The sequence below is a fragment of the Salvelinus sp. IW2-2015 genome, linkage group LG20 (genome assembly GCF_002910315.2).
Source record: "Salvelinus sp. IW2-2015 linkage group LG20, ASM291031v2, whole genome shotgun sequence".
Classification (NCBI taxonomy): Eukaryota; Metazoa; Chordata; class Actinopteri; order Salmoniformes; family Salmonidae; genus Salvelinus; species Salvelinus sp. IW2-2015.
This window is the reverse complement of record NC_036860.1, coordinates 7,041-20,557: the sequence shown is the minus strand read 5'-3', so window position 1 is coordinate 20,557 and position 13,517 is coordinate 7,041. Positions and strand designations below refer to the sequence as shown.

Genomic DNA, 13,517 nt, shown 5'->3' with positions numbered 1-13,517 from the left:
TACTGATTACATAACTGACGGAAATAACCGGAAACTTACTGTCATTTAATGCCAGGGGCTACAATAACATATAAATAGATGATATAATAACATTACCAATGACAATACCATAACATAACTTCTTACATGTTAGCGGTCAGAAGAATGCCAGGCATGATAGTGATGTGCCCCAGCACCAGCATGACAGCAGCAGCCATGCCAGCTTCCACGTAGAAGGTGAGCAGGATGATCTTGTAGTAGCCTAGGTCGTGGAGCAGGCTCTGACTGCTCAGCACAACCAACTGAGAGAGACGCACCACAGAGAGATGACAATAAGATACARTAAGTAACACTATGGGAATAAATCAATGRGGCAATGCTATAAAATAGGTSGTCTAGTGTGTGGTCAGCACTTGGCAAGACACTCAATGCAATACATTGGTGATGAAGAGTGAGGTTAGTGACTCCCTCCACTCAGTATAAAGTGTTTTGAGCTGCGGTATGTTACCTGAGGACAGATGAATCCAGCTCCATACATGAAGCTCTTGGCCAGTGACGGAAGCACGTTGGGGGGTATCAGATGCTCCGCGAAGATCATAGTGAAGTTATTACAGAATGCCACCATGAAGACCTGGAAAAAGTGCAATGGATAGGAAATATAAATGTAATGGTCAGCTGTGGTACACACTCATATACACACATATCCCCATTAACAGAACAAACCACATTCTGTGGCCCCATTGAGTGGCTGTATCCCAGTCTTTTTTTCTGACCTGAAAGAAGTTCATGAGCACAAAGAGCTGGAAGTCCCTATTGGTCAGGATCTGCAAGGTCATAGAGGTCACCAAGGAGAAGGAAAGAGTTGATTGGCCAGAACCTTGGTAGTTTGACCCCGGTGCTGACCCTTTGGTGTCAAAGCGGCTCTCGCTGTGTAGGCCTGTGTAGATCATGCAGCCACAAGCCAGAACGGCCACCAGGACAGTGAAGCCCTGGAAGGATGGGAAGTCATCCATGTTCYGGGAGAGGAGGCCGCAGAATAGAACACTGGAGGAACCTATAAGTGACGCCACCTGGGGAGAGGAGGGGGAAGAGGAAACAAAGTTGAGAACACTTTACTGACTTCAGACAACAAAATAAATACCATATACAGCCTAAAATGAAACGGGTAAAAAAGAAACACTACACAAAACACCTCCCTTTCCTACCTGGTTGTATTTGATGAGTCTCAGCCTGCTCTGGTGGTGGCCTGATATCTCTGCAAAGAGGGCGCACTGCGCCAGCAACACAAACGTCAGCATCCCGTCGAACGCACACAACGCCACCATCAGGTGGACGCCGCTCATCCAGTCGCCGCAGTCCGCCGGGGCATACTCTCGCCATGGAAACCAGGCGAGCAGGAAGGCGATTGCGTAGAAGGGAGCACCATACAGGATGGAGAGACGACGTTGAGAGCAGCACGGTACGCGGGAGTTATCCTGCAGGTAGCCGAACAGAGGGTCGTTCACTGCGTTCCACACCATGTACACCACCTGTCAGGATGAAGAGATGACAAAGAGGATGACATAATTATTGTCTTGTTTGCATAGAAAATGTATCTCAAAGTTGCTAATATTGCACAATTGCACAAATTACACATGTCAAGGACTGTATATGCTGTCATGTGTTGTTCGTTCCACTTAATAAAGTGTAAGCAAGCTGCATGGCCAATAATACCATTGTATGTACATTCCTCACTACCATTGAGATTGACTATCAAGCCAGTTATTCCCATTTTGAATTACATATTATTATTGGGCAGTGCACAATGTAGGCCTATTATTATACAAGCGCACCATAGTCATAGGGCCCGAAGGCTACAGTCGCTGTTTAATAAATAATAATTTGTTTCGGTTATTCTCCCAACACTCTACCACTGGGCTACCTGCCTCTTATATAGTTTATAGTACTGTTACTGTAGTACAGTACTCACTTGTGACTGATGGAAAGCTCCCTCTGATATCTTGTATTTGTTGAGGAACAGCTTGACAATAGAAGCTGAATATGCTGTTCATCATGCCTGCTCCCAGCGTGGTCATGGAGTAAGCCACGGAGGCGGGGTGAGCCCCCAGACTCGCCAGGTGCCTCAGGATGTTCAGGCCGCCGAAGGTGCGAACACCTGCGGCTGGTTTCTCCACGGTCATGCCTGTGGTGGTTTAATTTCTCCAGGCACTCACTTTGATCTAATTACCACAGATTTGCAAAGTGAGTCGAGTGTCACTTGAGCAAAAGGTGAGTTTATAGAAACGGAGTTCACAGCTATTCAATATTCCATGGCAAAAGTGCTGCAGTCGCGCGCAGGATTTCTACTATTTCGGCTGGTCAGCAAACAGACTTTACAAATACTAATAAGATAACCTCACTGACGAATACACAATCACAACTATATGTTAATATAAATAATAACATTATGCTCCTCTCCTCCCCTGCAGCTATCAAACCCGTTTCTGTAAATGCGGAAATAGGCGGGGCAATAACAATGTGACCGAACCATAACAAAACAACATTGGACAAAAAGGTGCTCTGGTCCACCTACTTTCTAATTATTGGTCAATGAACTGTCATTAAAAAAATAGTGTTGCTTTTTACTTAGGGGCTGAGTTCGTTCTCCGCTGCGCAGATTGCCACGTTGCCGCAGAAAGACACCAGACTACGACACAAGAGGATATTGTCTGGTCACTCCAGGCTGTTTATCACACCGGTGTTTTAGGATTCTGCCGGGTGGAGCGTGCACTCTATTGGGATACAATTGTAAAGTGGAAAATGCTGACCGATATGATAGTGGAGGAAGAGTTTGAGCTCAAGGATGAGGAGCCATGGTATGGCAAACAGGACCTTGAGCACGGTAAGATACTTGTGTTGCGGGCTTTGAAGGGAGGGATAGCTCGGTTGCGCCCTAAACAGCCGCAGCTGAGAGAGAACAATCACCAGCTCTTATTGCAATACGACTCCACTATTATACAGTCATCTGAGGTTACAGATTGGAAAATAATTACAAGGTCATTTTAAACTGTCCTAGACAAAATCAGTGAATATTCTCACGGATTGCACTCAGGCTGATTACAATTTCAGTGGCAGACATGCAATTGCCAACATTGAAACCGCAAGCCTCAAATGATACCATTTCATAGACCCACATCCATCCATTTAAAAAACATTTTTTAAATTAAAGTCTCAACAAAATAGAGTGATTTGTATCGAACACATATCTTATTGTAAAGGTAACACTTGTGACACTCACACAGTCAGTAATAGTGGGGTCTATATTGAGAATTTGAGAGCCTTCTTGTTGCCAGGATATCCTGAGGCTGTCACTTCCCATGTGTTGATGTGTGTCGTGTGTGTGTAGGCTACAGTTTGTAGTTTGTTTGGGCACTATTTGCATGTATATGTGTACTACATGATATTTGTGCACCTGTATGTTGTTGATCATACAACTCATTACGTGGCTGGCTGCAACCTGGTCTCAGAGCATTTTGTATTATTCTGTATGTAAATCCAATACACTCCATTTAGTATGATAAGTTTCGTTATATTATGTATTAATTTGGATGTCCATCACCCATTTTGTATGATATGTTCTGAATTATAATTTGTAATGTTATGAAATTACAATATGTTACGACTTTGCAATATAATATGTTACGAATTCTAGCTAGGTGGCTAGGATGCTAGCGTTAGCTAGGGCGTAGTTAGTTAAAGGAAGGGTTGGCTAAAAGGGTTAAGGTTAAGGGTTAGCTAACATGCAAAGTAGCTTAAGTAGTAAGTAGTTGAAAAAGTTGCTAAAATACAAAAGTTATCCGCAATGCGATTCGAACTCGCAACCTTTGGGTTGCTAGACGTTCTCGTTATACAAAACAAAAGGTTAAATTGATACACCTTTATTTGTTATGGTTCCCACACAGCCATATTTCCATGTTACAGTGCTTGTTTCCAGAAAACAGGTTGACTACCTGTGCAAATTAGCTATCTGCGTCTCTGAACACGTGTGTAAACGGAAGTCAGACGCCACAAACGTGTTGTCACTGAAAAATACTGTCGGCTGCAACTGTGTTAAAACCGCTTAAATCTGTGTACAGGAAGTGTGTATTTTGCATTTGGAAATAATATTGATGTGATATGAAAGTAGAGGGATTATGTTTCTAGAACCATACCGCAATTGAGAATCGATTTAGATGGAGTTTTTGGCTGTTTGGCTTCCAGAGCCAATTCACCTTTAAACAGAACATGTAAGGTCCTTGGACTAAAAGGAGTAATGTTAGCCCAATATTGGACTAAAGGAGCCTAACATACTGTGTGTACACATTTGTGAAAGTGTGAACTGATCCATGTTTAGTGTGGATATGCAACAGTGATAATCGTACTCTCCTTGCGTTGTGTTTTGTCCAAATAAATCACCCCAGCCAGTGGTCCCAGTTGAGCATTATTTATTATTTGTTAAATAGAAACAGCACGTTAGTTGTGCAGGGCTTAATGATGTTGATGGCTGTCGATGGTAAAATCTGTAGCATGAAAACATCTGTTTAGCAGTGGGCTTATGTGACCATTACATCGGTGCATGCTAGCTAACACACTTATATACAGCAAGATATACCAAAGCATATCCCAGAAAGCCACTTAATCCCTAACAGGTACCATATACCCACACATGTATAAATCAGCAATGTACACATAAAACAGAAAACAGTATTCAGAACGTGACCTACCCCTTGCGTCACATTTTCATACTGGGGAGACCTGACGTTCGCGATCTCCCCCTTTCTGCAAGCGGGRCCAATAACAACACGCCTTATTTTCATCGGAATTGAACTAACCAATAAGAATGCTTGAACTTTAAATRCACCTTTCTTTAGAGGCAAGTTGGAAACATAACCAACCCTGTTACATATACAATGAATGTGTTTTGTTTGCGTGTATCTATTTACAGATCTCCATTTGGCGGCTCAGCTGGGTAAGACCCTGCTGGACCGGAACCATGAGTTGGAGCAGGGGCTGCAGCAGATGTACTCCACCAACCAGGAGCAGCTGCAGGAGATTGAGGTAGCTAGTCTAAATATGATCATACTAGGCCACTGAGAGCAAATACAAACACGGCACACCACATTGTAGGTTAATTYTTTYCCCAATGATTTAGAATCAGTCGGCAACATAAGATGTGTAATATGAATGAATCACTTTTTAAACCTTGCTCTGAAGGTCACTATGKCTGGAATATTGCTTATTAATAAATTATCATTTTGCAGATACTGTACCACTGGAGTARCCCTACATTCATTCACCAAACTGACTTAGTCTTAGCTAACCTGTCCTTCGGAAAGTATTCAGACCCCACAACGTTTTACACATTTTGTTAGGGTACAGCCTTATTCTAAAATGTATTGTTTTTTTCCCCCTCATCAATCTATACACAATACCCCATAATGACAGCAAAAACATTTTTTTCAATTTTTGCTAATTCATAAAAAAAACAAAAAAACATCACGTTTACATAAGTATTCAGACTCTTTTCACACTAGTGTAACGACCCTGGGTTTATAAGCGCTAATATTGACTCTTCCGCATGAGCATGCTTTTGTGGCACAGTCGATAGCGCACTGGACTTTGGGCTAGAAGGTCGAGGGTTCGAGACCTGCTCTCTGCCTGTTTCATTACATTGGTGTCAGAAGTGATCGGACCTTGCATCCACGGCAGTGAGTGTGCTTGGCCGGTGAGCGCGTTCCTGTAAGACGTAGAGTCGCAAGCTAGCGCGAGGACGCGCTCTTTGAAAGGAGGAAGTAGTGTAACGACCCTGGGTTTATAAGCACGGATATCGACTCTGCCGCACAAGCATGCTTTTGCGGCACAGTCGCTAGCGTGCTGGACTTCGGGCTAGAAGGTCGAGGGTTCGAGACTTGCTCCCTGACTGTTTCATTACAGTACTTTGTTGAATCACCTTTGGCAGCAATTACAGCCTTGAGTCTTCTTTGGTATGATGCTACAAGATTGGCACACCTGTATTTGGGGAGTTTCTTCAGCTCTGTCAGGTTGGATTGGGAGCGCTGCTGYACRTTTTCAGGTCACTCCAGAGATGTTAAAGTCCGGGCTCTGGCTGGGCCACTCAAGGACATTCAGAGACTTGTCCTAAAGCCAATCCTGCGTTGTCTTGGCTGTGTGCATTGTCCTGTTGGAAGGTGAACCTTTGCCCCAGTCTGAGGTCCTGAGCACTCTGGAGCAGGGTTTCAGATCTCTCTGTACTTTCTCTTGATACTGACTAGTCTCCCAGTCTCTGCCCTGCTGAAAAACACCCCCACAGCATTGCTGCCACCACCATGCTTCACCGTAGGGATGGTGCCAGGTTTCCTCCAGACGTTGCTTGGCATTCAGGTCAAAGAGTTGAATCTTGGTTTCATCAGACCAGAGAATATTGTTTCTCATGGTCTGAGTCCTTTAGGTGCCTTTTGGCAAACTCTAAGCAGGCTGTCATGTTCCTTTTACTGTCAGTGACCATTGGGTTCTTGGTCACCTCCCTGACCAAGGCCCTTCTCCCCCCCGATTGCTCAGTTTGGCCGGGCGGCCAGCTCTAGGAAGAGTCTTGGTGGTTCCAAACTTCTTCCATTTAAGGATGGAGGCCACCGTTTTCTTGGGGACCTTCAATGCTGCAGAATTGTTTTTGGTACCCTTCCTCAGATCTGTGCCTCGAACATGCCCTGTCAACTGTGGGACCTTTATATATACAGATGTGTGCCTTTCCAAATCATGTCCAATCAATTTAATTTACCACAGGTGGACTGTGGTTGTAGAAACATCTCAAGGATGATCAATGGAAACAGGATGCGCCTGAGCTCAATTTCGAGTCTCATAGCAAAGGTCTGAATACTTATGTAAATAAGGTATTTCTGTTTTTTTATTTGAATCAATTGCAAAAATTTCTAAACCTGTTTTCACTTTGCTTATGGGGTATTCTGTGTAGATTGCTGAGAATCTTTTTAGAATAAAGCTGTAACGTAACAAAATGTGGAAAAGTCAAGGGGTCTGAAACTTTCCGAAGGAATTGCACCTGTCCTGTATGTAAACAAAAACAGGGCTTCGGTGTTCAAAAGCAATAAGAAGCTTAGCTCAACTGTATGACGTCATTAGGAAAAACCCTACGCACAGACCAACAAGTCCATCAATGGGAGCCGAAAGTCCACGTTGACAAATCTCTCCCCAAATCTCTTTTCTTGTCAGGCTCTTCCGATCGTTAGTTTCCTCTCGTTAAATGGGATAAAGTGAAAGCCTGTCTGGATTAGCTCATGACTTAATTGGTCCTTGGCATGGTGCAATGCAAGGACAGGTATTTGTCTTACTATCTTTAAGGAACCTTTAGGACACCTTTCACCTCTCTTTAAGGAGAGCAGTGGCCAACGGCTTTATGCTTCCTTCAGTAGCCAAAGGCTTAGTCAAGTAGTGAACTTTCACATAGTTACTACTGATGTTATCCTGCCTCTCAACACAGGGTATCTAAGGCTGTGTTTAGACAGCATAGCCTAAGAGAACTTGGTGTGCAAATGCTCTTTCCTGCCTCGCACCTCATGATATATGATGGTGTGTTTAACGACCAACATTTTGGGTTCCCTAATAGTACCCTCACTATATTAATGGGATGTATCCTGCTGAGTACTCAAACACACATGTTCTCAGTTAGGGTAGTGGTACAAACAACATGACATTTTCGTATCAGACCTTTCTGCCTTTCCTCCATCATCCTGACTAGTGACCACTTCTTAAGTATGAACTCCTTGCTTGTTCACAAGGGTCGACTTGAGCTATAGGTGCCGGGCATGCGGAACAGGTCTGATTTGTACAATAAATCACTTCATTTCCAAACAAATAAGCATGAACAACAGATCTGTACAAAGATTAGCAAATATGTGCACTGCGCAGGTGCTAGCTTTGGGTGACCATGGTGGAACAAGCAGTATGTGTCCGGTGAGCAGTCTCAACGAGTTCACACAAACAGGTGATACATTCAAACGGTGTTCAGGCGCAACGTGTTCGTTCAGCACACAACCAATCACAGGGGATTTTAACATTAACGAAAAATGGCAATTCCCAGTAACAGAATGATGCTGAGACTCCCAATTTTCCACTTTCAAATGTACGTAAAATAAAAACCAATGATCGCAAAGTGAAAAAATTAAAACATACAACTTCATGTACAAGGACTACTTTTTAACAATTTCACAGAAAATTTTACCCAAAACACGCTTACTTGAAGAACAGTGCAGAGGCAACGTTTGGTAACAGAATGACGGCACAAACAGCACAGACCATCATTCTGTTACCAAACTTTGCATCATTCTGTTACCGTGGAATAGCCCAAGAGTAGCCTAAGACCAGGTACAGACCACACATATAGAGATGGCAGATACATGGGATTACAACTCTAAGCACTGAAGGCATTGGCCTCATAATAAGCACTGTAAAGAATTTTAAGGTCCTTTGTTGACTTGCTGTCAGTAAGATGGTCTCTCCAGTAATTCAAATAGAACGGGACAGTTGGTATAGTCGGACATCCTGGGGTTTAACGTCAAGACAGAGGTCTTAGACTAGAGGGTTAAAACCTCTACAGGATCGGTGTCCCCCGCTGGACGGTTGACTAACGTGCGCTAATGTGATTAGCATGACGTAAGTAACAAGAACATTTTCCAGGACATAGCTATGTCTTATATGGGCAGAACTTAAATTCTTGTTAATCCAACTGCACTTTCCAATTTACAGTAGCTAATACAGTGAAATAATACCATTGCTATTGTTTGAGGAGAGTGCACAGTTATAAACTTAAATGTTTCAATTAACCGATTTAGGGAATATTTGGGCAGACTTGATACAACATTTTGAACAGTAATGCAACAGTTCATTGGATCAGTCTAAAACTTTGCACAGATACTGCTGCCATCTAGTGGCCAAAATCGAAATTACGCTTAGAGTTCTAAGTCATGTAATCGCCTTATTCTTGCATTTCAAAGATGATGGAACAAAAGAGAGAAACACATGTTTTTTTTATTTGTATTATCTTTTACCAGATCTAATGTGTTATATTCTCCTACATTAATTTCACATTTCCACAAACTTTAAAGTTTTTCCTTCAAATAGTTTCAAGAATATGCATATCCTTGCTTCAGGTCCTGAGCTACAGGCAGTTAGATTTGGGTATGTCATTTTAGGTGAAAATTGGAAAAAAAAAGGGTTGGATCCTTTAACAGAGGAATATATGCTTTTTATTTTCAGGTAACGGTTAGATAGATATGTAAATTCAAGGTACTATTGTCACCTATGCAACTACTGTGACAGTGTTACTCATCTGTCAGTATTGTGACACTGCTATTTTTTCACTTTTGACTCTTAAGGTCTTGTACATTTTTGACTGCAAGATCAGTAAGGTATCTTCACATGTAATTGAACCAGCTCAAAGTTCCATTGACGTATTTTTCAACTGAAGTGTGTGTCTCTCTGAAGGAGATCACTGAGTGATGTGGGTTAGTGATTTATCCTCCTATGCCTCGTCTGTCAGTCAGTTAATATCAAAATCTAATGATTTGAATTAGTCATGATGGTTCGAGGGCACACAGGGGGATCACTTAGGAGTCCTTTAACAAGTGGCAGTGACCCATCCTGATAATGCTAAGTGGTATATGTCCCAGCCCTATGCTTGCATAAAGTATTCCGGTCACAAAGCCACAGTGTTTTGCCAGTCCAAAAGTGTGTTCGGTGCTTCTGTCCTCTTCAGAAGACGCACTGACCTGTTTCGTAATGGATCATTGTTCTGAGAATTGAATTGCAAGAATGAGAGGACTCGCATACTGTAACAGTCATAATGGAACCATAATTAAATGCTTGATCAATACTTACATACAGTATAAACTCTATCACCTGACAAACGCTGGACCCTATTAGTGGACCCAAAAACTGTTCTATCCATCCTATTTCAATGGCAATTACCTTTGACCTCCTCCCAGTACCTGACTAAGCAGGTGGATTTGCTGAGGCACATGAATGACCAGCATGCTAAGGTATACGAGCAGCTAGATGTCGGCGGCCAGAGACCTGGAGCAGGGCAACCACAGGCTGATTCTGGACAACCGCGTCGCCCAGCAGAGGATCAACTGGTGAGACTCAGGACTTTGTGATTCCTTTCTGAAAATAGTAACTGCAAACATTTCTCCCCCCCAGTATAAATACTTAGACCCCAAATTTATTAAGAGGCAAGGTTTTGGCTAAATTAATTTTCTCCACAAAGCTCAGTAATTCGAACCACTTCTATGCTYGTCCTCTCTCTCAGCCTGACAGAAACAATCAACAGTCTTGAGACCCACATGGAGGACTTGCAGACCCAGGTGGAGGAGCTGAGGACAGCCCAGTCTGACCGGAGCAGGAGAGAACTGGCCGAACAGAGACACAACCTCGGAGCACAGAGTGTGTCCTGCCTCAAGGAACTGTATGACCTGCAGAAAGACAAGTGAGTGTGTGCATGTATGTGTCCTGCAGCTGTGCAATTGAACCTGGTGCCAACAAACCGCTTATGTTATTGTTACTCTAAAACATAGCCATTCCACCACAGAACCAGATGTGTTCAGCTTTATTCAGCTCAAATCAATGTTGATCAATTTAATTCTCATCTCAACCATGCCAACCAAGACTAGGCTGAGAAGAGAGTAGATGGAGACAAGAGACCAACTCTAAGGCCAGCTAATTTGGTTTCTCATTCTCCAGTGGGAATGGTCACAGTGARCTTTGTGTCACAACACTAATTYCCTGCACTCTGATTATAGTMACTAAACAATTTGGAGATTATGTGCATGCTAAGAGAGGGAACACAATAACAAACAATAAACAGAGGAAGTTACCGTAAATGTTATTTTAAAGTACAGTAACAAGCATGTGCCTTGAGGGGAATGTTTTACTTCAGCTAGCCTGAATGTTTGTCACTGGCCAAGTTAAAGTACATCATTCCAGGAACTGTGTGTCTGGCCAAGTTACAGGTCCTTCTGAAAGTTTTTATAGAAACTGCACTATCGATCATCAATGGTGTCAAACCAGCAGTCATAGAGCCTCTTCTCATCTCTTCCCCTTATAGTGATCTGCCTACTGTGTATTCCCTTTCAGTACACATTAAGTAAAGGAGACAGGCAGAGAGACACTTTGACTATTGATATGGGTCCATAGTGTAATGACTATGTATTACCGCTATTATCAGCCATGTGCTGACTGGGTGTCCCCAGGTCACACAGACCCAGACCACCTAATCTGGGCCAAGGCTTTTCGGACATAATCCCCTGCAGATAAATCTTTGAGGGGGTTAAGTCTAGCCTGTATACACACACTAACATACACACATAGTTTAGTAGCCTGTYTTAGCATGCAATACAAAACCACTGATAAAACACATACAGTACCAGTCAAAAGTTTGGAYACACCTACTATCCAAGGGTTTTTCTTTATTTGTACTATTTTCTGCATTGTAGAATAATAGTGAAAACATCAAAACTATGAAATAACACACAGGGAATCATGTAGTAAACAAAAAAGTGTTAAACAAATCAAAATATATTTGAGATTCTTCAAAGTAGCCACCCTTTGCCTTGATGACAGCTTTGCACACTCTTAAAAGAGAGAGATTTGGCACTCCTTTCACTCATTCATTCAAGTTTGGCAGACACACAAACAGTAGTAGGCTTGATTACCAACAACGATGAGACAGCCAACAGGGAGGAAGGTAGGGTTGTCAGGAAAACAACTCATCACTCAATGCTCAACAAACAAAGGAGATGATTGTGGAACTTCGAGAAAAACAGAGGAGAGCCACCCCCCTAATCCACATCCGCCAGGACAGCAGTGGAGAGGGTGGAAAGTTAAGGTTCCTTTGGCGTACACATCAACAGATTAGAACTAAATGGTCCACCCCACGAACAGACTGTGTGGTGAAGAAGGTGCAAACAGTGCCGTCTTCAACCTCAGGAGCTTAAGGAAATGATGCTTGTCTGCCTAAAGACCCTCAAGACTTTTAACAGATGCACAATTGAGAGCATCCGTCGGGATGTAATCACCGCCGGTACGGGCAACAGGCATCCGCCCACTAACGCAGGGCCTCCAGAGGGTGGTGCGGTCTGGCAACAACAGCATCAACCAGGGGCAAACATACCTGCCTTCCCAGGACACCTACACAACCGATGTCACACGGGAAGACGAAAAAGATACATCAAGGACACAACAAACGCGCAAGCCACTGCCATGTTCCAACACTGCAACAGCTCCGCGCAGACCCCAGATAGGCACAGGTCTACAGGGTTGCATCAAAACTGGCGACCAGAAAGACGAAAACAGCTTCGGATCTCAAAGCCATCAGACTGTAAACTCAGCCATACACTAACCAAAGAGAGGCCTGCCTCGCTCTACATATCAGACTTGAAATCATTGGCCATATTTAAATAATGGCAATCACTAGTCATTAATAATGCCACTATAAATAAATGTTTACATATCTTGCAATTAACTCATCTCAATATGATATAACTGTATTTTATACCATCCTATTGCATCTTCCTATGCTGCTCTGTCCTTGCCCATCCATCTTTTATATGTACAATGATTCTTATTTCATCCTTTACACTTGTGCGTGTAAGGTAGTTTGTGGAATTGTTAGATATTACTGGCACTGTCGGTACTAGAAGCACAAACATTTCGCTAACACTCGCAATAACCATCTGCTAACCCATTGTGGGTATCGTGTAGACAATAAAATGTTATTTTGATCTCTATAGATAATTAGAATAGGTAAGTCCTACTGTAAATGTTAATAGGGTGTCACACAGTGCAGAATTCATAAGAAATTGAAGCATGAATCACAAAAACATGTTTCCTTAACATTTCCACGTCCCGTGTAAATCTTGAACAGGATAACCTCTGAGTGTTGTTGAGTGTCAGCTGGCATATCGTTCTTCTGCTGAGGTCACAGAGCTGAGGAAATGCAGTGCGGAGTCTATACAATGAACTGGAGAACATACAGCTATGCATTTGGGACAGAGGCACTGAGGGCGTGCATAACATTCTGACTCCCAGCACCTCAGTCACGAGGCCAAAATATTTGAATGGAGTTCTGGCTCCAAGCTGGAATCTAATAAGACATTTTACATGTTATACGTATAGGAGCGCCATTGATGAGGCTATAGCCTAGCCTAACATTTTCAGTCTCCACTTTGTGTGCATTGAGTTGTTTTAGGCCTGAAGAGAACATACGTCGCGTTTTCCATTAACAATCTTTTTATCAGGCAATCAATTTCATACGGTCTCCCAACCAAAACGTAGGTTCTAATTGCAGGTTGATTTGAAGCCAACACAAACTTCTCTCAGTGTCCCACAGAGTCCAGAGTCTTTGCCAAGACAGTCTCTTTTATGGCACAGATTAGCAGTAAATCCCCTTTTGTGGAGGGTTAGTGGATTTGGGGGTTGTTGGGAGTAGGGCAGGAACTAGTGTTAAGTAAAGC

General features: G+C 42.8%; 1 protein-coding gene and 1 pseudogene across 1 annotated transcript; one reads left to right on the top strand and one right to left on the bottom strand.

Moving 5' to 3' along the window:
- Positions 1–122: 122 nt before the first annotated feature.
- Positions 123–2,348, bottom strand: LOC111981843 (transmembrane protein 180-like; annotated as a pseudogene).
- A 236-nt stretch (positions 2,349–2,584) lies between these two features.
- Positions 2,585–10,716, top strand: LOC111981842 (cerebellar degeneration-related protein 2). The gene is given in 5 exon segments (XM_024013307.2): positions 2,585–2,860; positions 4,943–5,055; positions 9,993–10,067; positions 10,069–10,142; positions 10,316–10,716. Coding segments are annotated over 5 exon segments (525 nt in total). The 5' UTR covers positions 2,585–2,778; the 3' UTR covers positions 10,497–10,716.
- Positions 10,717–13,517: the final 2,801 nt, after the last annotated feature.